Consider the following 27,026-nt stretch of genomic DNA (forward strand, 5'->3'; position numbering starts at 1 on the left):
TGGTATTGTATTACTGGTGTATACTGTATAGCCCAAAATTAACTCACATTTCACTAACATTTTTAATAAATTCTCATTCTGTTCAAGGCATTGAGTGGGAAGAGATACAAAGATAACTGTCAAGGATCCTTAAAAAACTTAGTCCAGAGGGAGTTAAGACATGAACACATATAACTGCAGTGGAGGGATAGTAAAGGATGCCTTGAAAAAGGTAGAGATGATGCCTAGCTGAAGTCATTTATTTGCTCCATCATAACAACCCTATGAAATAAGTACTATTATGCCCATTTTATAAATGCAAAAACTGTGGCACAGAGTTTTAGGTAAATAGCCCAAGTTTACACAGCCAATGAGTGGCAAAACTAGGAGTCAAAGACATTCGTGTCTGAATTCATGTTCTTAACCATTGCACTACATTGCCTTTTGTCAGAGAGTGAAGAGGGGGACTTCCCTGGTGGTCCAGTGGTTAAGAATCCGTCTTGCAATGCAGGGGACGCCGGCTCGATCCCTGGTTGGGGAACTAAGATCCTACATGCTGCGGGGCAACTAAGCCCGAGTGCCGCAACTACTGAGCCCACGTGGGCCACAACTAGAGTCCACACGCTCTGGAGCCCACACGCCACAGCTAGAGAGAAGCCCGAGTGCTGCAAGGAAAGATCCAGAGTGCCGCAACTAAGACCCGACTCAGCCAATAAAGAAATAAGAGAATGAAGGGGTTTTTAGACATAGGAAATAACATAAGCAAAGAGAGCAGGAGATGGACATAGAGGTCAGTTATAGAGAAAGGCAAGTAGTCAACATAGGGTGTCTAAAGGGGAGGACTGGGGCATGAGAGTGGAATGGAAGGCTGGGGTCTAATCACTGGAGGTCCTTGAATATCTTAAGGAATTTGAACTTTAATACATAGGAGATGGAGAATCAAAGAATTTTTAAGTCAGGGAATAAGATACATGATCAATTGTGCACCAGTCTGGATTACACTAGCTGCCTATGGATAGAAGGAACTGGAAAAGGCAGGACTTAGTGGGAAGATCAGATGGGTGGCATCTACCATCCTCTCAGTTAAAGGTGATGAGGCCTGAACCAGGGTACTGGTGGCAGGAACAAAGGAGAGAGCAGAGATAACACATCCAGTTACATCAGTAACTGGATGTGTTATCTCTGCTCTCTCCTTTGTGTAGTAGGGAGGTGTCAAAAGTAATTCAAAGCTTTGGTGGCTGGCTGGTAGGACTGTAGTATCATTAACTGAAATTGGAAACAGGTAGGATCAGATTTGGGAAGGGAGAGTTTGGTATTTAATAAAGATTCTATTCCTTGTTGGGTGTTCCTTTGGGGTCAGAGCTGGGTTGATAGTAGGCAGAGGAGTGCTGACACATTGCTGTCACTTTCCCGTTCCATCAGCCCGAGTCCTAGAATTTCCCAATGAATGCTACGGCTTCATAAAGTCAAAAATTATTGAACTTCTACTATGTGCCTGGCACTGAGCTTGGCAGTGTGGAGGATGTACAGAAAAATCTTCATCTTTGATGTTTCCTTGCTAAATCCTGATGCATAATCCTGTTACTAGTGGTATTTTACTTTGCTTTTCTTTCTTGAACACATAATCAAAATGTTTACTATGTGTTCAACTCTACATAAAATATTCTAAGGGATTAAGAGAAAAAAGGAAGTATAAGAATCAGTCCCTCCCTCTCGGAGCTTACAATTTTACTGGGAAGCAATGAGTACAAAATGAACTGCACTCTGATTCTGAAAAGCCAGTAAGCTTACATGGGACAGGGACTTAGATCCTAGAGTCAGGGAGGCCAGCCAGGAAAATGCTGCAATAATTCAGACACGAGATAAAGGGGAGGTGAAGGTATCCCTGGCAAACAAGAATGGAAAGGGTTCACAAGGCCTGAATTAGTCACTGAGGGTGTTGAAGAGGGAGTACTTCCATGTTGCAAGCCCAGGCAGCTGAGACAGATAGAACCCCTACTGGAATCAGGCAGCTGCACATACCTTCACACAGCATACTCTCCACACGTGTCTGCATCTTTCACTGACACCTTGCCTGCTCAAAAAATCACTTTTCATTTTCTTTATTTTGGCCGTCACGTGGCCTGCGGGATTTTAGTTCCCTGACCAGGGACTGAACCTGGGCCACCACAGTGAAAGCGCCGAGTCCTAAACACTGGACCTCCCGGGAATTCCCACTTTTCATTTTCATCTTTTTAGGGCAGGGATTTTTCTATTTTAGAGAAATAGATCTGAGCATCCAACCCAAGGTTCAAGTTGAATAGCTACTCTTTTGTCAAGGGGAGAACACAGCTGTATGAGAGTAGGAAAGAAATAGACCATGTACTGTTCCTTCCTGAAGGTTGAGGAAGAGAGGAAACTAATTTATCACTACAGATCTATGGTTAGCTTTTAATGCTGAACTTTCCCTGCCTTTTGAGACTTTTCCATACAGAAGAGTAGATAGAAGCTTTTATCTGCTCAGTAACAATTAGGACATACTTCCTTCTACCAGGTAGCTCTCAAGCACTGTAGTGGTATTAAAGGGTTGAGGAGAATAATTCAGGACTGGTTCTGGTATACAAAACTCCATCTGGAGGGCAAAGGCCAGGCAGGTGACTCATCTCAATTGCCCTGAAGTCCATCCAAAATCCCAAAAATCAAAGCTAGAAATTCCAAACTCATTTAGTGAGCACCTATTTGCCATACATTCTACTACACACAGATTGTACATCTAAAATGAGCAAAAGGATAGAAATAGAAGAGAATCTGGGGGACTTCCCTGGTGGTCCAGTGGTTATGACTCCTCGCTTCCACTGCAGGGGGCACGGGTTCAATCCCTGGTCCGGGAACTAAGACTCCGCATGCAGCTCAGCAAGGCAAAAAAAAAAAAAAAAAAAAAAGAATCTGGGGAAGGGTGGAAAGGAGGTGCACATTCCAAGACACCTCCATAAGACTGAGAGAAACTTAACCCTTACTTCCTCCCACAGCATAAGCTTTCCCCTCTACTTGGGCAGACTGAGCTTTGAGAAGCACAGTCTAAACATCATATGGTTCATAAGAATCTATGATCACTTCAAACAAGATGTTATTTGTAAACCACAACTCCCTCCACCCCTTCCCCACTTGAGTGGATGGGGCAACAATCACGACAGACTCTAAGTTTCCACAAATCATTGGTTTATTAGAAAGTTCCTTTCCCTAATTTTACAGCATATATATCTCTATCATATGTGATAAAGTTAAATACAATCTGTTATGCTTGTAAGTAAGGATAGGTTATTTTTCTTTTTCCTTTTAGTTTTAAAATCACTATTCTGGAAATTAAAGGAAACTGCCTCCAGGAAGGCAGAGGCAGCCAGAGTATGGCTCAATCTACAAGCTAACGGGGAGCAGCACAAATGTTAATACTGCGTCATTTAAATATTTACATGGGCTGCAAGCAAGGAAAAATGAGTCCCTTCACTTCGAACAGATGATTTCATTTTCCAGTGCTAGTTATCAAAAAAGCGATGCTTCTGAATCAGATGAGGAGCACTGAACAGGCAGAAGGCTCAGTCAAGAGTCTTGTTTGCCCAGCACTTGCTTGTCATTAACTCAAAGCCTTTCTCTTTTGGAAATTGAAGAAGAAAGGCAGAACAGAGCCCTGGCCCACGTAAGGGCTTGTTTTTCCTGTCAGGTGACCACCCAACCAATTCTAGCCACAGGAATAGGCAGGGATATGCCAAACAGGGAAGTACTAACTACACCAAAGAAGATGAGACCTACAATATAAACACCTTTGGGTCAGTGTATTAACTAGGTCTGAGAGCCAGGTGAAACGCAAGAAGAGGAGGAAGAGGAATTGAGGTGGTACTTCCCCTGATAAGTGTCATGGGAGAAAAAAAAAAAGGTATCTTTACTGCTTAAACTAAGCTGGGTAGAAGGCATGGAAACAATGAAGCAAAACAATCTGCAGAATCTATAAATGTGCTCACCTCCCAGTAAGTGGAGGAGGAAAAACTGTCCCAACTCTATCATCCTCCAGTCTACTTCTACTTCAGTTTCTAGCCAACCCAAAAGGCACATTAAAAAATTTTGTCAGAGGGGGCTAAGTACTAGGAAGGCAAATGGACTGCCTGGGACAGGCACCCCTGAAACCCAGGAATCCCCCAGGACAATCATACTGAATCTCACTGCTTCCAGACAATAAAGCTCTTGAATCTCTCTCCTCCTCTGTGGGGTGCACCTGTTTCTCTGTATAAAACAGCAAAGCACGTGAGGGAGACTCTGTCGGAACTGAGTATCCCTCTGGCACCCCTAGCTGACTGCTGCCCATTAGTTCAAAAATTCTAGTGCTGGGGGCACCACTTACTGCAAATTTTGTCTCTGCAAAGAATGTTAAACAACGTTCCTTTTTCTGTTTTAACATTTTTATAGATCATAACTTCAAAAAATACATGAGCTTGATAAAATATACATGCTTAGTCATTTTTGCATCTAGCAGAAAACAAATACTTTATTTTTTTGTTTTCATTTTATAACCTTTAAAGTTTCTTAATTCAACTAGGGCAAACATATTTACACAAAGCCACCAGAACAAGGATCACTTAAAGAGCTGGATGTAAAAAATATTATTGCAGTATACTACAAATATGGAACCTTTTTTATATGAGCTACAAAAAGCAGCATTTACGTTTATAGAGTTCAGTGCAATTTTTTACATTAAAAAATCCTATAAATTAAGAAGGAAACATCAACATGACAGAAGAAAATACACCCTTCAGACACATGAGCTCCTCTCTGGGGAAGCACATGGGTGACTCTATGTTCCGCATAGCTTCTATTCACGATAGGATCTTCTTTTCTGGGATACGCAGATGTCTCTTCTGGGATGAGGGACACGAGGACAACAGTGCCAAATGTGTGGCTGTTTGTGTGGGAAGTGGATCGAATGACAGCCTGAGTGGCACCTGGTTCCAGGTCAGACTCCCTTTCCACTTCACCCGGGATAAATAAGGTCACCAAGGTCAAAGACACTGATAAGGCAGGACCAGATGGAAAACCCGCCAGCCAGAGAGGAGGAAAATGTTTTAAAATTTATAGACAAGTGCAGAGGATAGAAAGTAGAGAGAGGAGGGGAGTATCTAAACTCAACAGTTTGGAGATGTTGCCAAAGAGGGGTGGGTAGCACTTACTGGTGTTCCCAAGCTTAGAAACACAGGAGAGGGAGGGACAAACAGAAAGGGGAAAAGGGAAAAAAATCCCTGATAGTAAACCCAAAGCAAACCTCAAATCTAAAACCACCCCTGCAAGCCAAAACTCAATTCTTTGGCTGTCAGACACTGCCCATTCCAGCTTCTACTTGCTGGTATTAATGGCTCAACACCCCAAGGGAAGATTTATGGGTCACCTTCCCTGGCCCTACCTGGGCTCCTATCCCCCAACTCATGTTCCATGGCTGGGGGGGTGCTGCAGGTCCTGACCTGAGAAGATGGGGTGAAGTAGTGGGTGAAGGTGGAGGGCAGTGGCAGCTGCTGCAGCAGGCCGGGGGGCAAGTAGGGTAGGGTAGAGGGCAGCATGTGGAACAGGGTGGAAGGTAAAGGGCCCAGGATGGATGGCTGAGGCGGGAATAATATGGATGGGATGGCTAGCCAGAAAGGTGGCAGGATGGCCAGGGATGATTGAGTGAGTGAGGTGGGACAAGGAAATGGGGGTCAGGTGGGGCTGGGGAATATGATGTACTTGGGCAAGTGGCTGGGGATGAGGGTGGGGGTGAATGCCAATGGCAGCAGCAGCTGCTGCGGCATGATGTTGTAGGATGGCATGCTGAACAGTTGTGATGGAGGTGGCAGAGGCTGTGGCCGGCTGCTGAATGTGGATGGGCTGCAAGGCTGGAGTGGCTGGGGCCAGGGCAGCCGAGGCGGGAAAGGCCTTTACTTGCTTGGCCAGAAGCTGCTGCTGGATGTGTTGCTGTGCGGCCTGCTGGAGCTTGCTGTACTTCTCCATCTCCTCGGGAGTGAAGGTGATGGGCTGGCTTTCCAGTGGGGCTAGGGAAGCATCCTCAACCCCATCAGCTGACTCAATACTAGGCTCCCCACTGGGAGGTGCATAACTGGGGAAGTGCTCGAGGTCTGACGCTATAGGCAGCAAGCTGGATTCCACAGGGCCTGGTTGACTGCCACTATCCAGGGACTCGAGGGTGTCCCCATCACTGGGGTCAGGGAGGTAGTTATGGGAGATGGATGGGTCCCCAGGATAGCAGTCAGAGTGCACTGGGGTGCCTAACGGAGCCACAGGGTGATCAGCAGTAGCTTCTTCAGACTTTGGCTCTTCTGGGGGTGGGTCTGATAAGGGGCCAGCTGTTTCCTCTGAGAACTGATGTCCAAATGGGGCATCACTATTCCCTGGAGGCCCTTCTTCTGTCTCTGACTGCTCTTGCTCTTCCCCCCTTTCTAAGCCAGACTCTTCACATTTCTTGGTGTTGGGCTTTCGGGTAGCTGGGAGCTTCCCTATCAGTGGAAGGACAGGCTTATTGCCAAGAGAAGGGGGGAGCTTGGGCCCAAAATAACCTTGTGGAGGGTCCTTGAGCTTGAGCCCGGCTTTATTAGGGGTGGCCAGCACCTCCTCACTCACACTGGGTTTCCTCTCCACTTTCCTTGACTGGATCTTCTCCAGTAGCAGTTTGGCAGTGACAGAGTTCTTGTCTTCAGGGCTGCAGTCACCTTCTGACCCTCTTCCTGGGCCAGTGCTGCTGTTCTGGGAGGGTGGGCCTATCCCTTTACCATCATCTCCTCTGCCATCTTCTTTCTTCTTCTCCCCGGAACCTTCTCCCCGGCCTGATCGGAAATAGTGGGGAGACTGGGAGCGGTAGATTTTAGAGCGAATGAAGTCTCGACGACCAGAACGCCTCTCCTCAGGGCTCTCGTGACCCCACGATCCCTTCCTGGAGCCTGATCTCTGCGAAGGGCTCCGGGTGCTGCAGCTGCGGTCCCGGCTATAGCTCCGACTCCGCTGCCAGCTGTGGGCTGTGGTGCTGCGGCTTCTCCGTTTGCTCCGGCTGCGACTACAACTGCTGCTGCGGCTGCGGCCCCTGGATCTTGAGCGCTCCCTAGTATGACTCCGAGATCGGCTTCGGGACTGGCTGCAACTGAGGCTATAGTCGTCATCAGAAGATGAATATTTGTGCCGCTTGGACCGGTGCTTGGAACTGGTATAGTCTGAGTCATCAGAGTCGTGGGAGCGCTTGGAGTGCCTTCGTGATCGGTCACTATAATCACTATAGCTGTCATCAGAGTAACTGTGTTGTCTACTATAGCAGCTCTGGTCTGAAGAAGCATCTGAGCTACTTGAGTAAGAACGCCGGGAGGAACGGCGAGAGGAATGGTGCCGGCCAGACCGTGAGCGGCTACGGGAATGCTCACTGCCCGACTCTTCTTCCTCCTCTTCCTCCTCTTCCTCCTCACTGTACTGGGATGGAGACTTCTGGTGCAGCCGGCGTGATGAAGCATCATCACTATCCTCATCTCCACTACTGGCTCGACTTCGATGGCTAGATCGGCTGCTCCGTTTGCTGCTAGCTCTTTGCTGGCAGGATGAAGTTGGAGGTTCACCTTTGTGTTTCCTCCCACCATGATCTTGGGAGCTGCCACCGCCTCCACCTTCATCCTTCTTGCCACTGCTCCCTTCTTCAGCTGGAATGGATCTCCGCTGGGAATCATCTTGGGCTCGCCGCCGTCTTCTTGGTGGTGCAGGGCTACCACTACCAGGGGGTTCTGGTTTGGGCCCCCGTTCAGAATCTGCTGGGGCTGATGACTTATTCTTCTTTCGTTTTCGCTTCTTGCGCTTCTTAGACTTCTCCCCAGACTCTGCCTTAGAGCTTTTCTCTTCTGGGTCAGGCTTGTGTTTCCGTTTGTGTTTGCTGGATTTTTTGTGTTTCTTCTTCTTTTTGTGTCGGTGGGACTTCCCAGATCGTTCTTTCTTGCTAGGAAGGCTTCTCCCTGTGTCTTCTGTCTCTGACCCATGGCTACCCCCAGGCTCCTGCTTATTCAGGCCGCTACAGGCAGACCCTGGAGCAGGTGCATCTATTCTGCCTCCTGAAGAATGTTCTACATTCTCTCCCTCCTCTTTGCTTTTATTTGGCTCACTAGGATCAAGGTTTTGGAGATGGTCCTTTGAGGAGCCTCCTATATCCTTTGGTTTTTCTGTCCCTTTAGCTCTGGCATCTTTGTTCCTTGAAAGCTTGAAGTCAAAGTACAAAGGATTACAACTGTAAGAAATGGAGGGTTCTGCCTTCGTGAAAATTAATAGTTCTGATGGCCACTGGAGGGCAGTGCTTTCATCTTTGCTTAAAACTGGAAAGAAGGGACCAGTAGGATGTCTGGGTCCCTCTTGGCTTTCTTTCCCTGCTGGAGTGGCCTGAGAGATTTCTTTAGGAGGATTAGACTCACACATTTGGATCTCTGAATCCTTCTGACTCTGACTCTCTAAACTATGCTCACTTACATCCCCTCCTGAGGCCTTCTTTGTCTCAGCTTTGCTTTCAGGCTCTGAGGGCTCAGCCACACTGGTTTCCATCTGCTGTTCAGAGACTTCACCAACTGTCTTTTCTGCTCCTTGGCTTGCTGCCACCTTGATGCAGCCTTTAGGCTTGGGAGAACTACTTTTTTTGCTGTCTAGGGCATTCTTTGGGTGTGTACTATTATCACCTTCCATTTGTTCACTGGCTCTCATAAAGAGTAGGAAAGGAAAATTAGGTTTTACTTTGCAGTGTGCTGGGGGGATGTAGTGGTAATACTCTGGCTCTGTAGCCCCAGCTCCTTCTTCTCGCTTCATTCTTTTTAACTTAGATAATGTTGAGGCAAGGGACCCTCCGTCCTGAGGGTCTTCATCCTCTTTTTTACCATCGAGATTACTGCTACCATCGGAATCTCCCACCTTCTGCAGTCCTTGGTCTGTACCCTTCTCATCAGCTTTTGTTCCATCTTCAGAGGTCCCTTCCTCTGCATGGTCCTTGAAAACTGATGCTATTGATTCGAGTTTGACAGGAGCCTTCTTGGCAAAGGAAAATGACACTCCCAGTTTTTGCAATGGGGTCCCCAGATTATTCTTAATGCCAAAGCTGACGCCTTGAGAGACTAGCCCAGGAGACTGTGCCTGTCCAGTGGTATTAGTGATTTGTACTGCAGTGAAAGGGCCTCCTTTATCTGTGGAGAATTCAGATCCCAGGCCACAAGTGGCAGTGGCACTTGTGCCACTGTTTGTCGCTGATTCTTCTTTATCATCATCTCCACCTTCTTCATCTACAGCCACTGTGGTTGGTCTGAACATGGGACCACTTCCAGGTGCACTACACAATGGTTTAGAAAAATGAAAAACAAAAAAAAAACAGGTTTAGGGAACATTTCATACTTCTTTTTTTATTTTTGGCCTCCCCACGCAGCATGTAGGATCTTAGTTCCCTGACCAGGGATCAAATTCACACCCCCTGCAGAGGAAGCATGGAGTCTTAACCACTGGACCACCAGGGAAGTCCCTCATACTTCTTATATGATACTAATCCCTTATGCTTGACCATTCATCACAAGCAGATCTTAAAAGACACTGAGTGGTGGTCATTCCCCAGCCCTGTGCTAACAAAAGGAACTTCCTCAGTGAGGTTAGGCAAAGTCTCACACTACTAATCTACCAAGCTACATTCGCAAGGATAGCCAGTTACTGCTGTTTCTTCCTTAGCTGTCTAAAATATAAAAACTGAGGTTTACCTCTCAATTCGAATACACTATCATTACCGTCTGGTACAGCCCACCTGTCCTGTATCCACTCTCAATTCTTATTGTATCATCCTACTATCAAACATATGGCCGAACATCTATTCACAAAGGTTGCACAGTTCACCCTTGAATACAGGTTTGCAGGTTTGAACTGCGAGGGCCCACTTATACACAGATTTTTTTTTCAATACATATCACACAATCTGCGGTTGGTTGAATCCGTGGATGTGGAAATACGGAGGGTTGACTACACAAAGACGGAGGGTTGACTACAAAGTTATACACAGATCTTTGACTGTGTGGATGTGTGAGTGTGTGTGGGGGCTGGGGGTCACTGGCACCCCTAACCTCGTTGTTCAAGGATCAACTGTATTTCATACAGCTAAAAAACAAAACAAAAAAACCCTCAATTTCTTCTGTGCTTTCAAATTTCAGTTTTTAAATACGTGCCTAGGGATTCCCTGGTGGCGCAGTGGTTGAGAGTCTGCCTGCCGATGCAGGGGACACGGGTTCATGCCCCAGTCCAGGAAGATCCCACATGCCGTGGAGCGGCTAGGCCCGTGAGCCATGGCCGCTCAGTCTGTGCGTCTGGAGCCTGTGCTCCGCAACAGGAGAGGCCACAACAGTGAGAGCCCCGCGTACCGCAAACAAACAAACAACAACAACAAAAAAAGTGCCTATTCCCTGAGTTGAACAGAGTCAGAAACCTCCACTGTGCTATGCTATGATGGTTTGTGGTTAGGTTAGTATGTCTGTTATAGAAACTAAGAGCCTGTGCCTATCTCCTGGCACCATGCCCAAGCATTAGCTTTGGTTTTGTGATACTTTCTGGGCATTCCATACAATGATCATAATTCTACCAAGGACCTTCTCAGCTTTGAAAACAGGAGCACCAAGGAACCTGAAAGCCAGTGTTTTAAACTCCTGTCACATCTGAAATTTTTACAGTGTGTGGATTATACAGGTATCTCTCATGCCAAACTCAAGAACTGAAGAGAATTATTTGGATGAAGTCTTTTTAATCTAAACCCTAGCTATTAGCTGCCCTAAACTCAGGGACCAAATATATTTGGATAATATGGTATCCCCTTTGCTATCTGAACTCTTGTTATTGCAGGATGGAACCCACAAGATCTGGGTAGCAAGAGATACTCTCACTGTGTCACAAAACCTATCCCACGGGCTTGGCTGCTCCGCGGCATGTGGGATCTTCCTGGACCAGGGCTCGAACCCGTGTCCCCTGCATTGGCAGGTGGATTCTTAACCACTGTGCCACCAGGGAAGTCCGAGGTAGTATATATATATTTTAAGGAGGTACCCTTGCTACAAGTCCAAGAGGAATGTGTTTATTACATGAAAAGCTGCCAAAGAAGGAATCAGAACCAGTTTAATAGGCATTTTAACTCAACATTAGAGCTCATGGGTTAATTCTGTTTTAAAACTTACACTATATGTGTTCTTTCCCTTCTTCCTTCCTCCAAAACAAAAGAAAAGTAAATAAGTAAAAGGATCCAGAGACAAAAATCCAGAGAGTCTATGACCTTGGAAACTCTGGCCCCAACTTGGCTGTAAAGTTTTAAAAGCCACAATCACAGTTTCTCCTTCCACTGTAACCAGTTCCTCCTTTGTTACTGGCCATTAAAAACAAACATAGGGACGTAGGTCCTTCGGATTGAGGCACATACCTCATGAATTCTCAGATGCTCAAAGACTGGGTCCCCAAAGTCTAGTCGCTTGGAAATTCAGCCCTAGGTGGGATAAATTCCACCTAAAGCTAAACACCAGCCCCAAATTTATCATCAAGAACCATGAAGGAACATTAAAAACAACACTCAAGAAGGCAGGAATCTGCAGAGAAATAAATGGATAGAATTTCCTAGGTTTTAATGTTTACTACTAACTCTACTCTATAGTACTTAAAAGGCAGTTACAACACTTGAATCTGTGCCCCAGTAGAATACTGTGATGTATATGCTTTTCTACATAAGAATAATACTGGAGGGGAATTCCTTGGTCTAGTGGTTAAGATTTGGCGCTTTCACTGCCATGGCCCAGGGTTCAATCCCTGGTCAGGGAACTGACATCCCACAAGCTGTGCAGGGCAGTCAAAAAAAAAAAAAAAAAAAAAAGAAAGAAAGAAAGAAAAAATAAGCTGGAGAATGGGAATAATAATTGTTGCATAATTTACTGATTTACTGAGTATCTTCTATGTGCTAGGAACTCTTTTATAAGCACTTTGATATAACAACTTAATGACTTCTCACAAAAACTATAAGAAATTGTTATCATTTCATCTTACAGATAAGGAAACTGAGGCAAGGAGCTTGGATAACTAAGGTCACAAAGATCATAGGATACGGCCTCAGGAGTGCATATTCTTAATATGTTATACTCCAAGTATAGATACGCTTTTAGTTTGAAAGAAGGATCTATTAAAAACTGAAGGATTACATGTCAATTATACCTCAATTTTTAAAAAAAGGATTATAATTCTTAAATCTTAAGGGTTATAATTATTTGTAGAATCCTCGGAGAGAAAATGTCCTCACCATTCAGCTTGTTTTCTTTGCTCTGCCAACTCGTGGAGCCGCCGTAGGGCTTTCTCTTGCTTCTTCTCATCTTTGCGGGATCTTGAAGAGACATTTCGAGCAAACTCTCTCTGCTTGAGATCTTTCAATCTCTGGGTAACAAAAGAAAGGAACAGGGAGTGGGTGATTTAGAATAACCTGGGGATCCTGAAAGCAAGGCTTTCAGAATATTTACCCATAATCAATGGTTATAGCGCTAGTGTAGAATACATTGTTATACTCTCATGGTAATTGAAAACACAATGGCTGATTACTTTGGGTAAAGCACTTGGAGTATCTGCATTCATAATTAGGACAGCATACCATTTGCTTTATTGGGTAAAATTAAATAATTTCAGAAGCAACAAGCAACATTAGGAGAAAAGAACACTAGGAGAAAAGAAAAGGGACTATTTAATCACCTGCTCTTCCAGGATGCAAAACTAGACAAATAGAACATGAGTTAAATTGTAATAACACAAGCCAAAGAGAACAGAAAGGGGTTAGCTAGTATAGAAAATTACCCAGGTGTAAGATCTTAAAAAGCAATGTACAGCTTACATGGGGAGGTTATCTGAATCATTCAGACTAATAGAAAGCATACTTTTATTTCACCATAAAAAGGTGCTATTCTTTTCACCATGAACCGTTTTCTTGCTAACTAATCAAACAAACCATCTTCCAATGCTTGCATGTTCAGAGCTCACCAGTCTGACCACTTTCATCTGGTCAGTCTGCTGAAATTAGAGAGTAATATGTGTGGCTTTTCATTCCTCCACGGCCCTGAGAGGAACATCCAGGGAATGAGATGGGAGAGTAGAGACAAGTCAAAGTATTACTTAAAATCCTGATAAAAGAATGGGTCTTTTATTCTCAGAGGCTACTATATATAATTTTCCTTAAAACAAAACAAAAACAACAACGTTATGACACACTGATGACAGACTCCAGACATATCTATCTGCAATGAAGACGTAACTAAAATTATTTTCAACATACTAGATAATATAAAAGCAAACAAACCAAAACACATATATTAACCTATGCTTTTACAATAGCATTGGGAAAAGGAATCTGACCCAACATAAAGTGGACATTGCTTTGTTTGAAAGGCATGATGTGCAACAGACAGAGGAATTTTCTTATCTAATATTTATGAAATGTGTTTTGAATCTTTTTGAATTGGGAGGGGAAAAGGGTAGAAAGACACACACAAAAAAAGATACACAGCTAAAGACACTAGTAGAAAAACTCACTCTTGTGATCTGGGCTCCCAAATTAGAAGGATTTGCTTTCAATACATCAGCTGAAAATGTCACATCACAAAGAAAAAAAAAAGTAAAAAATAAAACAAGAATGGAAGAGAAAAAAAAATAAAGCAAGCATTACTACACAAGCTCTCTTAGTGAATGTGCAAACTATTATACTGAACAATCAGGGATAAAGCCATCAACTCTAAAAGGGTTGGGGAGAAGGGAAGCACCTATACAAAACATGTATGTGTACGTACACACAGACTGACACAGTAATAATCCCTTCTAGATAAATGGAACCATCTCCATTCCTTTAGGAAAAATGGTTACAGAACTTTAGGAAAGACCAGTGTGGTCTAAAAGCAGTTAGTCTTATTTTCATTTACCTTTATTTTGGGGGCGTTCAAGTAACCAAGAGATGGCAAAATTGTTTTACTGAGGCTGGCTGCTCAGAATTAAGATTTTTATAAAAATCACTTCAAGATAGAGGAGCAACTATTTTAAATAAATATGAACTCCAATTTCCTCCTTCCAAGGAGAATGGGGCAGAGAGAAAGAGCCTATCAGGACTATTGTATGATTATTTTAGGCCACAAACCTAGTTTTTTCCTGCCCCAAACACTTAACAGGCTCTCTAGCCAAGATTTAAACAGAATGATATGTTTTTCTCTAGCCACCTCATAAGCCTGGAAAATCTCCCCATGCCCAGTCATTCCCTTCCCTCTTATACTTTTAGGAGTTATTCCCCAAACTACAGGACACTGTCTAAAAGTATGAGCATTTTATCAAAGTCTGGAGTCTCCAAGCTAAGTCAATGATTTCCAATCATTCAGCAGCCACCTGGTACAAACTTGAAGTTGAAGGGATAGAACTATTTCCACATCAGCCTGAAGACATCCTATCTCAAATTCCCACAATATAATTAAAGGTAGGGAGGGAAGAAAATGGGATGATGTCAATAAAACAAGTTCAAATCGTGGTCCTATATAGGGTGTAGCAAACACTCCTGTATCACCTTTACAAACTTTATAGTTAAGACTAGGGTCTTAAAAATAGAATTGGGGGCTTCCCTGGTGGCGCAGTGGTTGATAGTCCACCTGCCGATGCAGGGGACATGGGTTTGTGCCCCAGTCCGGGAGGATCCCACATGCCGCGGAACGGCTGGGCCCGTGAGCCATGGCCGCTGAGCCTGCGCGTCCGGAGCCTGTGCTCCGCAACAGGAGAGGCCACAACAGTGAGAGGCCCGCATACCGCAAAAAAAAAAAAAAAAAAGAATTGGGAACCCTAGAATTCTAACCCAAACCTTAAAGACAGGGCTTGGCAACTCTCCCAAACCCAAAATGTATATTTGGGGTCTCTCTCAGATAAGGGTGTTCTGATGATAAAAATGGATTCCTAACTCCAAGTCTCTCCTTTCTTCTCAGGGTCAAACTAAATTCCCCTCACAAAGTCTCTACTGATCCCTCATAAAAGATAGGATTTTTCTTCTTTGTGAACTGTCTTATTAACACTTTGTTATAGCAGTGATCTAGCAATCATCATATTTAGCCTGACTATACTTATTCCTGTCTTTCAGAAGGGCAGTTTGTGTAAAATTTCAGAGTGAGAAAGACTTGGGTTCAAATCCATTAATTACTGGCCGAGTGGTTTCACCTCTCTGAGCTGCAATTCCCTCATTAGAAAAACAGGGCTATCTAGCAATAGATTTACAAGATTAAGTGTCAAAATAAATACGAGTAAAGCATTTAGTATGTCCAAATTGTTCAATACTGCCCCTTCCCCTTTATTTGGGGCAGGGACTACGGCTTATCTTTATAATCAACCCTGCAGCGTAAGGAGCAGCGCCAAGGCTACAGAACTCATCTGGTAAATGGCTGGTGAATAATTTGGCTTAAACACTGGATCCTTGATTTTTGACAAATCCTCGTTACCACCTGTAGGAAAGTTTGATATGAAATATTTTCATGTATCAATATTTACTAGGAACATATTCAAGCTAAATAATGTTTTTCCTAGTTATTACTCTCATACAGTAAGGAAGTCGCTCGCTCTCTCTTTTTTTTTTTTTTGGCCATGCTGTATGGCATGCAGAATCTTAGTTCCCCAACCAGGGACTGAACCCAGGCACCGGCAGTGAAAACAAGTCCTAGCCACTGGATCATGAGGGAATTCCCGGAAGTCTCTTTCCTTAGAGAACCAAAAAGCCTAAAAATTTAAACCCCTTACTCCTGAACAGAATTGGGCCAATGGCGAAAAGGATACTGACCAGAAACTTCTCAATTTCCATCTAAAAAGTAATTTTCATAAAGGTACGAGGCCCTCAATACAGAATCAGATTTTCCAGTTGCCTATTTTATTCCAAAAGGCTACCAAGCTTGGCTCATATGCCACTGAATACCCGTATGAAATTCTGTGTGTGACCTGTACTTTTTACTTTCCACTTAAATTCTGAAGAGGAACTCAACTTCAGATAGCTTTTTCAAGGCAAGAATAGAGGAGCAACATAACTGTCAGAGAAGAGACAGAGTTCAAGTAAGGAGACCAAAAAGTACAGATGTGTCATCAATCCAAAAACTACTTTCAAAGGCTGAGCAAATTCCATACTGTACACACAAATTCAAGTTAGACTCCAAACTAGCACACAGTCTAATCTGAATGGATCTAATTAATCATTTAAGGTGACTCCAAAGCTACTATGTCCTTATATCTGAAAATTATAAAGTATGCTTTCTGAAGAGTTACTAATAAATTTGCTTATTTATTAATATTTATTAATATAAATTTAAGCCACATAACACATCTTTAGCTGAAAAATATTTGATTCAAGGGAAAGGAGACCAAACCCCATTCATAATGAAAGGGTTTGAAGATCTTGTTTTCCTGAAAAACAAATAGCGTATTTCCAAAAAAGTATACATTTGTGACAGAGAACATAATTTCTCACTGATTTTCACTCACATGGTAGCTGGGGTTTCTATTAAATTTCCCAAAAGACCAGTAGAGGGAAGAACTTAACAAATAACCCAGCTCTTGAAATACCCATCCACAGTTGGGCTAAAGACCACTTCAAATGTAAATGACATTCTAGTTCTTAAAACCAGCTAAACAGCACTGTGTTGGCAGAAAAATATCTACTCCAGACCCAAAATCCTGCTCCACTATCCATCTGCAAACAAATTAAACCAGAGAAATGAGAATCTGGTAAATCTTACCAGGTTTTCAGTGTAGGTGATATATTTGTCCACATTATCAATAATGTGGAGTGTCAATAGCAAGAAGTGGCACTGTGTTTGAGCTGGGAATGAATGAGACAGTTTTCCCTATCAACAAAAGATAACAAGGATCTCAGTCTAATAACATACTTTTTATATCTTTTGATGCTACTCTTCTCTTGAATCACAACAAAATTTTATGTTAGAAGCTTATATTTGATTGAGTATACTTTACTAGGAATAAATCTATTATCTTTCTCAAGTATTTTAAATCTATTATTGCAATTTAAAGAATAAAAACATTGTTTCCATGTGAAGGGAATTTCAGGCACCAGAAAATAGGCAGAGAGTATTTTCTATTGCCACTAAAAATCCTATGTTCTAATATTTACTCAATTCTAAAGAGAAACCTAATTCTGTCTCTTCAGGGTCAGATTATCTGTGATTTCTTTTTCTCACCAGATAGCAATCTCACTCTCCCAGAGATTGTTCTTAGTTTTCCTTTATAACTAACCCTGCAATGCACACACCATTGTCTATATGGCACAAAAGAGATGTTCAATAAACATTTATCAAACTTGTTTCAGTTTTAAAATCAGTTATTGGGAAAGGGAACACATACATACTTTTACGTATTATTTGTTGGTTACGAACAGAGATGGAAAATGGTGATCAAAGAAGCAGTGGTTGCTTGCAACTCAATCTGTTTTTCTGCCTAAACATGATCCAGCCCTTTCTGAACTCAACTACTCCCTTTCCATTATGTCAACAACCCCACATACCCCAAATCCACGGCCTCTTCTTCCCACTGTTTCCTGCCTCTCTCCAATGACATAACATTAATGAGGAACTCCTTTCCCCTCCAAAACTGGAGTAGTCATGCTGTAGTTGCTTGGCCAGGTCACCCACTTCAAGTCTCAGTGTTTGATGCCTCTGGATGAGACCAGCCAGAACATCGCCATGTGATGAGGGAGGGAAAAGACCAGCAGAGAACACAGAAAGCCTCAGCGTTAAACTACTCACAGAAAAAAAGATTATAGTTGAAAGGTTAAGGAAATCCAAGTTACTGGGCACTGAGGTGTAAATTCTTCTTTTAGCACATGCATATCAGTAAGTGATGAAAATGAGTTTTATTCAGTAACAGAGAAAACCAAATGTTTGGTAACAGAGAAAACTAAACACTAATGATGATTACAGATACTGAAAAAACTCAGAAGGGAAAAAGAGAAGTATACATTCTTTTGGCTAGGTAACAGTAGTTCTAATAGTCATTTATAGCAATACCATTTGTGCCCAATTACTCTGAAACACAATGACTTAATATCATTTGGTTAATATCAAGTTAATTTGTCATAAAATCACTGTTATATTTGCTTTTATGTTCAGAAATACAGCAAAAAGCCTTAAAAGTATGTTATATTCTTTAATAGCACCAGGTGTATACTGCTTTAAGGTATTTTTCACACACACACACACACACACACACACACACACACACACACACACACACGTATTCAATATATGAAGTCACCATCATCACTACCAAAATTTAAGTTTGATAATGAAGTTGTTAAAAATAATTTTATTGATATGTAATTCATGTATCATAAAATTCACCCATTTAAAGTGTAAAATTTAGTGGGTTTAGCATATTCTCAGAGTTGTGCAACCATCAGCACTATCTAATTTTAGAATATTTCCATTATCCCCCAAGGAAAACCCATCCATTAGCATTCATTCCTCACTGCCCCTTTCTACCCAGTCCCTGGAAACCTGAACTATATTATCCATAGATTTGCTTATTCTAAACTTTTCATATAAATAAAATCATACAACATAAGGGTCTTTTGTGATTGGTTTCTTCCACTTAGCATAATATTTTCAAGATTCGTGCATGTTGTATTTACCAGTAAGTCATTCTATTTTATTGCTGAATAGCATTCCATTGTATAGTTGTACCACATTTTGTATATCTATCCATCAGTTGATGGATATTTTGGTTGCTTCCACTTTTTGGCTATGATGAATAGTGCTGCTGTGAACAATCTTGTACAAGTTTTTGTGTGGACATATTTTCATTTCTCTTAAGTATGTGTTGGTCATGTGGTAGCTCTATATTTAACATTTTGAGGAACTGTCAAACTGTTTTCCAGAGGGGCTGTGCCACTTTATAACCCCACTAGCAGTGTAGGAGATTTCCAATTTCTCCATATCTTCTCCGGCACTTACTGTGTCTTTTTCATTTTAGCCATCTGAGTAGGTGTGAAATGGTATACCACTGTGGTTTTGTGGATAACAAGTTTTAAGTATATCTACATAATCCTCTAGAGATCATATCTGGAGGCAAAGATTTGCCCTCTAGGTAAAATCTGAAGGAGCATAATTCGTTAAGAGTTGCTTAGGTCCAAAGCAAATGGAACAGCAGCATCCTAGTTCAGAGCTCTCTTTTCAGTACTGTTGCTCACAAACTTATCATTATTCCTTAAGTTGCTTTAACTTTTCAGACTACAATAGAACATACAGGCTCATCCCAGAATCTCTGCCACAGTGCATCACTGTAATGAATGCATGTGTATAGAAGCAGAAAACCAGTTGAAAGCTACAAAACATAAATTAGGTAGAATCATTTTTATTCACTTTGGAATTGTGTGTCAAGATAAAGAACAGAGTTAGAAATACATAGTATGAGAATACAGGGTTTACCAGCAACCTTAGCTCCCAAAGGGTCTGTTTAAAGTTACCTCGGCTCACAAAAGCAGACAGCTTCCCTAAACAGATGCAGAGTTTTCCAAGGTTAACTAGGTTGTGAGAGCAGGGTGTAAGGAACCTATTCTCAACAAAAGCAGAGGTGGTGGGTATATAAGATTTAACAGGTGAAAAGGCTCGAATCATGCTCAGGTGTTGGAAGACTGGCCAAATGATGTCAATTCTCTTATTAGACAAAAGAGTCCCAAAGAAAATGGTATCCCACAGTGTACAAAATATCACTGAACCTAAAATTTTCACCTCTCTGATACAGGTTATTAAAATACAACTACAATATGCTTTAGTTCTGAGATACATTCCTCTCTTCACACTTGCTTTTGCTTCTCAAAGAATAATCTCTTCAGAAGTGAACTGTGCTATTTAAGTCAACATTTATGAAGCTTTGGGATTCATAAATACTTTATGATTTTCCTAACCTGTTTCACATCTTTACAATAATCAATTTATGGTTTTCTAAGTATAAACATTCTATAAACACCCAAAATATACAGCACCTATGAAATATCTTCATTGGTATCTGATCTTAGGGATTTCACTTCTTAGAAAGGTCCTTTTCTTTTAGCCCTAGAATTATCTTTTCTCACTTTGCCTTTTTAATTTTGTTTTTACTTCTGCGCTGCCCCCCCCAACACCTGCACTGAATATCAAAGTTGCACTGAAAAAGGAATACAGTTACATTTCATCAGATCTGCAGTGGCTTCCCAGAGGTTCAATTGGCTTTGGTGTGCTTACTGTCCTGATGTTACATGTGCCAAGCATACAGAGAATCAAATGCATCGAGAGGCAAAAAAATCTGACCAGTCAATAGTGAACCTTCAAGTGGAAAGTAGTCCAAACTTGAATGAAGTTTATGTGAAGTCCAAAAATGATCATTCCTTCTATCACCAAACAATTTCTCAGAAAATACTTCAATTCAGAAGTATTAGACAAAGTTTAGACAAAGTTAACTAAACCATGTAGTAGTTATAGATTCTATTCTGTACAATTCAGAATAGAGAAATCACTAATGGCTGCTATAGGCTTGATTTGTTTTAGTTCAGTCATTTATAAAGCTCAGGAAACCACTACTTTTACAGATAAAACAGACCTTCGTATTTCTTTTTTTAAAAAATGTACTGAAGTACAGGGGTTTTCATACTGAAGCTACCTTAGCAAAAAGAAGAGGCAGGCTGAAAGCATTCTTTCCTCTGATGGAGATACTGATTCTTTGTACAAGTTAAAGGAATTTCTCAAAGCTGCTTTACAGTACCAGATTTTGATATTGGATTGGACTACCACAGATGGTTTTGAAATTGCAAGGAAATTGTACCCAACACTAAGGAGGAATAAGAAGGCATCTTTTCAATGTGCTACTTCCCTAGTGTCAATGAGAACCTGTGGGAGCCTGTGTGGAAAAGAAGGAAAGGTACAGGCCTGGGTCACAAATTCAAATGTTTAGAGGGATTTGGTAGGTAATGTAATGAGTCTCACAGGCTTATGTAAGAGAAGAGATCAAGTGGAAACCATATCTAATTGGAGAATGAGAACATGCCTTTCTAAAGAGAAGGCAACTAATCAGCTTTACCCAACTGTTATGTTGATATGCAGGCCCAATGTTCTCAGATGTTTCAATTTTTCAAGATAAGCCAAAGCCTGAATGATATAATATCTCATTTTAAAAAGTTGGGAACCAACTGAAATTAAAGGAGAAAAAAACTGACACTACAAAGACCAGGCAAAATATAGCTGACCCTTGAATAACATGAGTGTGAATTGTGCAGATCCACTGATATGTGGATTTTTTTCAACAGTAAATACTATAGTACTATATGATCTGGGGTTGGCTGAATCCACAGATATGGAACCACAGATAGGGAGGAACCTCAGATATGGAGGGCCAACTATAAATCATACACAGATTTTCGACTGCCTGGAAGGGTTGGCACCACTAACCCCCGTGTGGTTCAAGGGTCAATTGTACATCTGTGGGACAATTTGTGATCTCTAGTTTATGTACCGGAGGCTAGTGAGGAGAGCCCCTTAGTGGCACAAATAAAAGAGAGTAAGACTGGAAGAATCCTGAGTGGGTAATAAGGCACCAAGAAAGCAAAAGCAAAACCAAAACACACCAGCATTAAAATAAGGCACCGACCACTGTGCTGCTACAAATTTACCTCTGGGAAAGAGAATATTCTTTGGAGTTTGAAATTTAAACCTTGCAAGACTAAAGAAATGGTTTCCATTGTTATATTCATTAGCAGATATGTTCTTTAAAAAGATATGCAAAATAAAGAGGCACGAAGGTAGAGACGGAAAAATGTTTAGTTTCAAAGTCAACTTTAACTTATAACTAAGCCAACAAAGGTAGAAGATGAATACTAATGTTTATTGAGCACTCAGGCATATCAGAACTAACATATATAAAACTGAATCATACATTGGGTTATCCCTTGAGGAATGGAAGGCTTACCCTTGAAGATTTCAAAATGTATGAAATTATCACTTTTAAAGAGGACTGAACTGCTAAAAAGAGCCAAAATGTCTAATTAGGTTTTTCATCTCTGAAAATCAAGCTGGGTCTTAATATCTGTGTATTAATGACTCTCTTCACAAAATATCTTAGAAAATTTGAGAAAAACGAGTGAATAGTGAGATGTACACAGCACCAAAGGGCAGGGGGATAAAAAATCACCACAAATAAGGGTGACCACATAGCTCCTTTTTGAGAGATTACTTGTGCTTAATAAAGATAAGGGCATGTTCAGGATCCTGCCTACACTAGTAAGTTTACCACTAACATATTATTTCTCTGGAAAATTTTAATGGTGAAAATTTGATGAAAGATGCAAACTAGGGATTACTAATATAGGGTTGAATGTACTTACCTATTATCTCAGATTCATAATAATCCTGTGTGCCTTCCTGGAAGACAAGACAGGGTGTCTTTATGATTTTAGAGCATAAATTTGGAAAATGGTAGGTCCATTTGTATGGTAAGTTCATGTCCGTCAAAGAGGAATGAAAAATAGGACCTACCTCCTCCTCTTAGGGATTACTTAGCTGTGTTGTACCAAGGTCAGTTAAAGTCTCCTTAGAAATTCTAAGGGCAGGGAAAAGTAACTATAAAAAATTCAGTACTGTGCATTTTTTTGTTTATATATTTATAGCATTCTGTTTCAAGATTCTACCACTTGCATTGAGAACAGTATAAAGAAAGATGAAAAGCCTGCATTTTAACCAAATAGAGAACACTACCAAAAAACAAACAAAATAACAAACTCATACCACATCTGTTCTTTGTTTAAGAACAGCCCACCTAAGATGGGCTTTTGATCAAGGTGAACAAATAAACTTACATGCATTCATTAATCACACCAGCTAAAGACTTTTTTCCCATACCAGGGATCACAGATATATTCTATATTAATGGATAAGGTAGTTCAATATAAGAAATCCTTAATTTTGTATTTTCATTTTGATGATAATCTAAAAAGGAGTAATAATAATAAATATTTGAGATCATTTAGATGAGAACACAGAAATGTTTACAACATAACTGGGGACTTAAAATGAAATTGACTGGTTTGTACCAAACAAAGGCCAAACAATACCACAATATCACATGTATTTGAAAGTTTTTCAGTAGTCTTAAGAGAACAGAGTTTCTCAACCTCAGCACTACTGATCAACATTTTGGGCCAGGTAATTCTTTGTTGCAAGGAGCTTTTCTGTGAATTGTAGGATGTTTAGCGGCACACTTGGTCTCTACCCACTAGGTGCCAGTAGCACCATCTCCCTAGTTGTGATAATCAAAAATGTCTCCAGACATTGCCAAGTGTCCCCTGGGGGACAAAATCTCCCCAGATGGAGAATCACTGCAAAAGAGAAAAGTGATGAGAGAACAGAGGCAACACAAGGTGCACAGGAGAATAAACATGTCAAATTCAAATGAATCAGTTGTAATAATTTCTCCTACTCTCAAACTGAGAGCAACATCACTAAAACATTACCATCCATCACATTAATGTTGTCAATGCGAATTTTATTAGTTCCGTATTTTTGCTCAGATTTAATTTGTAAATCTGTTTTGCTCTGATAGAATTTTTTCCCCTTAAAAAGCAAGTCTATACATGATTCAACTTTGAATCACACTTTTCCTGGTTCATTTTTTTCTAATTGAAAGGGAAGTCAAGAAACTTCTTTCAACTAAAAATGTAATCTTTCTAATTGTTCTTTTTTGGTGCCTAAAGTTTCCTCTGCAATCTTTTCATTTTTAAAAAAAATTTTATTTTATATTGGAGTATAGTTGATTTATAATGTGTTAGTTTCAGGTGTACAGCAAAGTGATTTAGTTATACATATATCAATTCTTTTAATTTATCATACACAATTTTTAACCGAAGAAATTCTCAAGAGCCCAAAATGGTAGATAATGTATTTAGATGCTAAATATCTTTGTTAATTCCTCCAAACAAACAAAACAAAAACAAAACCCCAAATCTAAACTACACACACACCAAAAAGCTGGAAAAGTTACTGGATAAGCAATATTCACTGTTGCATTTGTCTTTCTTGACAGATGATTCTTTGAAGTAGTAAGGTAATTGCTAATATATCTTGTCCATATATATGCTCTCTAGATTTCTCTTCCTCAAATCAAGTAGAGCTGACAATATATTAAAACAATGTCCAAAGTTGTATAAAAAGTTGAAAAGCTGTCTTCAATATAACTCTATCAGTGGAAGAATCTTAAACTGGTTAGGTGTAGTTAAATGTGGAAAAAGTATAAGACCACAACCAGCTTACAAACTATTCCTGTGCCAGTAAAAGAAAACTTAGTCAAAGCTCGCCTTTTATGTGCACTAAAATCTTATGGTTGGTTGGAAGATGAAACAAAGGTTAAAAAAAAAAAAAAAGTTGGTTTGACAGGTCCAGCTTATGAGAGCATTCCAGTAATGCTCATAAATCTTACAAATTTAACAACTACAACCATTGTATCCCCAAAGACTTAGCAAGTTCTGCTAAAGTCACCTAAGATCAAATGGCTCAAAATTCTTTAATAAGTTAGAATTGTTCTAGAGATGTAAAGATTCATTTCCTCCTTCTAAAATCCCCCAAGGGAATTATTGCCGCCTTCTTTATGCCAGTACTAGTTAGGAATAAGTTCCTTTTCTAAATCAGTGAAAGAAAGAAAAAAAAGAAAGAAAGAAAAGAATAGAATAGAAAAGAAAAGAAAAAGACCATAAAGAAGGTGTAATTCATTTTTCAGCAAGCTCTTCAACATGCAGCATCAGAATTTTCTGTTGAAGTTAAAATAGCATCTAACTTGATTTTCCTCCTCAAAATTTATCTATCCTCCAAGGTATACCAAGTAACAAAATGACTTACTGATAGGAAATAACCAATACAGCATGAATTCTTAGATACAGAAGAGGAAATGACCACAGTCTGAGATAACTATTCAAAGTTTAACAAGTTCAGAAAGGGGGAGAAAGGGAAACAAAGCTCCCAGTGATCCTTAGTTGAAAAATACAAATTTAGAAACCACTCAAAGCCAAAAATTTTATGCACGATTTATGAAGCTCACAATTCTTCACTCTACATACAATCTTGGAAGGATGAGGTCAATGTCAGGACTCTGTCACTGGAGAAAAGTCAAATCAGTCAGATGACCTCAGATAAAGACAGGCAGATACAAGAAACCATAGTCAACAAGTTTTTTGGGGTACACTCATAAAATGCAATAGTTATAACAAATAAAGTATCTTTTTCTTTGTTAGAAATTAACTGTTCCTCACCTGCTTGTGTGCATGATCATAGGAGTTGATATGGTTGTCAAATTCCTGATGTTTCTGATATTGCTTATCACAGAGTTCACAGTAAAAGTTGGCTCTGAGGTCTTCCAACGCTTTGGCAATTGCCTTCTCTTTATCAACATAATCCTGTAAGAACCACAAAATAAAACAAAAAATGACTTGGTAGAGTTTTAAGTGAATGTTATAAAAAAGTTGTCTTCCCTGAAGAGGGAAAAAGGGCTTTTCATAACATTTAATGGTACCAGTTAAAGTCAGACAGAGCAGAAGTAGCAATATGGTGCGGTAATTAGCGTGTGGTTATACTAACGGTTGTCTTCAAACAAAGTTCAGAGTTTAATTTTACTTTCTCTTTTGGCAGTGTGGTGGACTAGATACTGTGGCATTCCCTACTCCTATCCCTGGCTAAAAACCCCTCAACTAACCAGATATATAAAACACAATTTTCACTGCACTGCAGGAACCAGAGAGAAAAGTAAATCCCCAAGAAGGGCAATCAGAGAAGAAAAAACAAAATTTAAAAATCAGCTATGACCTGAAACTGAAATCAGAGCTGTGATGGGCAAGTGCTCTCCTTAGGACATGTGGGTGACACTCGTGCTTGAGGTTTAAGCAAGGTGGGGGAACTAAACTTGAGAAGCCTCACTAGTAAGGAAAAGAACCTGGAAGTAGGCTGGAAATCCCAGGATCTCTGGGTCTTGGCAGTGGGAATAAAATATATTCTCAGAAAGCATCCTCAATTTTGGTCCCAAATTTTTTCCTAGATTAGGATCAATAAAATATGAGTTACAATCAAAGATTACTATACACACAAAAGGAAATAAATCTATCACAAGCAAGAGTCACAAAAAATAAGCAATAGATTTAGTTCCCAAGAACTCAGATTTTGGAATAGTCTGTTACAGAATATAAAGTAACTATAAAATATTTAAAATATAAAATGGAATTACAAAAATTAGCAAACATAAAACACTAAAAAATCAAAACCAAAAAAATAGGCAGACTGCAGAAAGAACCAAATGAGATTTTTACAACTGAAAAACCTAATTGTAAAAAATAAACAAAAAAATTCACCAACTATCTAGGGGATGGGTTAAAAGACAGTCAAGATACAGCTCAAAAAAATGTAGCAGGGTGGTGAAAACGTTCTGCTATTAGATTGTAACAATGGTTGCATGACCTTGTGGAATATACTAAAAACCACTGAACTGTACACTTTAAAAGGGTGAGTTTTATAGTAAGTGAATTATATTTCTATTGATATAATGGCTGAGAATTTTTCAGAACTGATGAAAGACATGACTCCGGAGGTACAGGAAGCACAGGTATACCACACAGGCTAAATAAAAATAAGCACCTAGAAACACTCACTGAGTCCCATAACTATGGGAGCAAAGACAATGAAATCATACTACTACCCAGAAAAAAATTAAGGATCACCCACAATCAGATTGACAGAAGATTCAAAAGCAACATCGAAAGATGGAAGATAGTATGCTTTGGTGTGTGAGAGAAAACATTTTCATTTGTATACCAAATGAAAATATTTTTCAGAAATGATGAAATAAAGGTACTTCCAGATAAAAAGAGAATTTACCACCTACAGATTCATTAAAAAGGAACTTCCTAAAGCAGTATTTCTGAAATCATAGATTGTGACCCACTAGTGGGTCATGACATTGATTTC

At 40.5% G+C, this 27,026-nt stretch overlaps 1 protein-coding gene across 10 annotated transcripts in view; it reads right to left on the bottom strand.

Moving 5' to 3' along the window:
- Window positions 1–3,160: 3,160 nt before the first annotated feature.
- Window positions 3,161–27,026, bottom strand: part of GPATCH8 (G-patch domain containing 8) — a 98,489-nt gene continuing 74,623 nt past the window's right edge. For all 10 annotated transcript variants that reach the window (XM_027098949.1, XM_027098948.1, XM_027098945.1 and 7 more), the window contains 3 exons: window positions 25,325–25,468; window positions 12,299–12,429; window positions 3,161–9,325 (listed from right to left, as the gene is read on the bottom strand). In XM_027098949.1, the coding sequence (XP_026954750.1) occupies window positions 5,425–9,325; window positions 12,299–12,429; window positions 25,325–25,468 (4,176 nt within the window). In that variant the 3' untranslated portion in view covers window positions 3,161–5,424. The remainder of the gene's footprint in view (window positions 9,326–12,298; window positions 12,430–25,324; window positions 25,469–27,026) is intronic.

The sequence above is a fragment of the Aethalodelphis obliquidens genome, unplaced genomic scaffold, assembly GCF_003676395.1.
Source record: "Aethalodelphis obliquidens isolate GAN/ISIS:26980383/991018 unplaced genomic scaffold, ASM367639v1 scaffold126, whole genome shotgun sequence".
Lineage (NCBI taxonomy): Eukaryota > Metazoa > Chordata > Mammalia > Artiodactyla > Delphinidae > Aethalodelphis > Aethalodelphis obliquidens.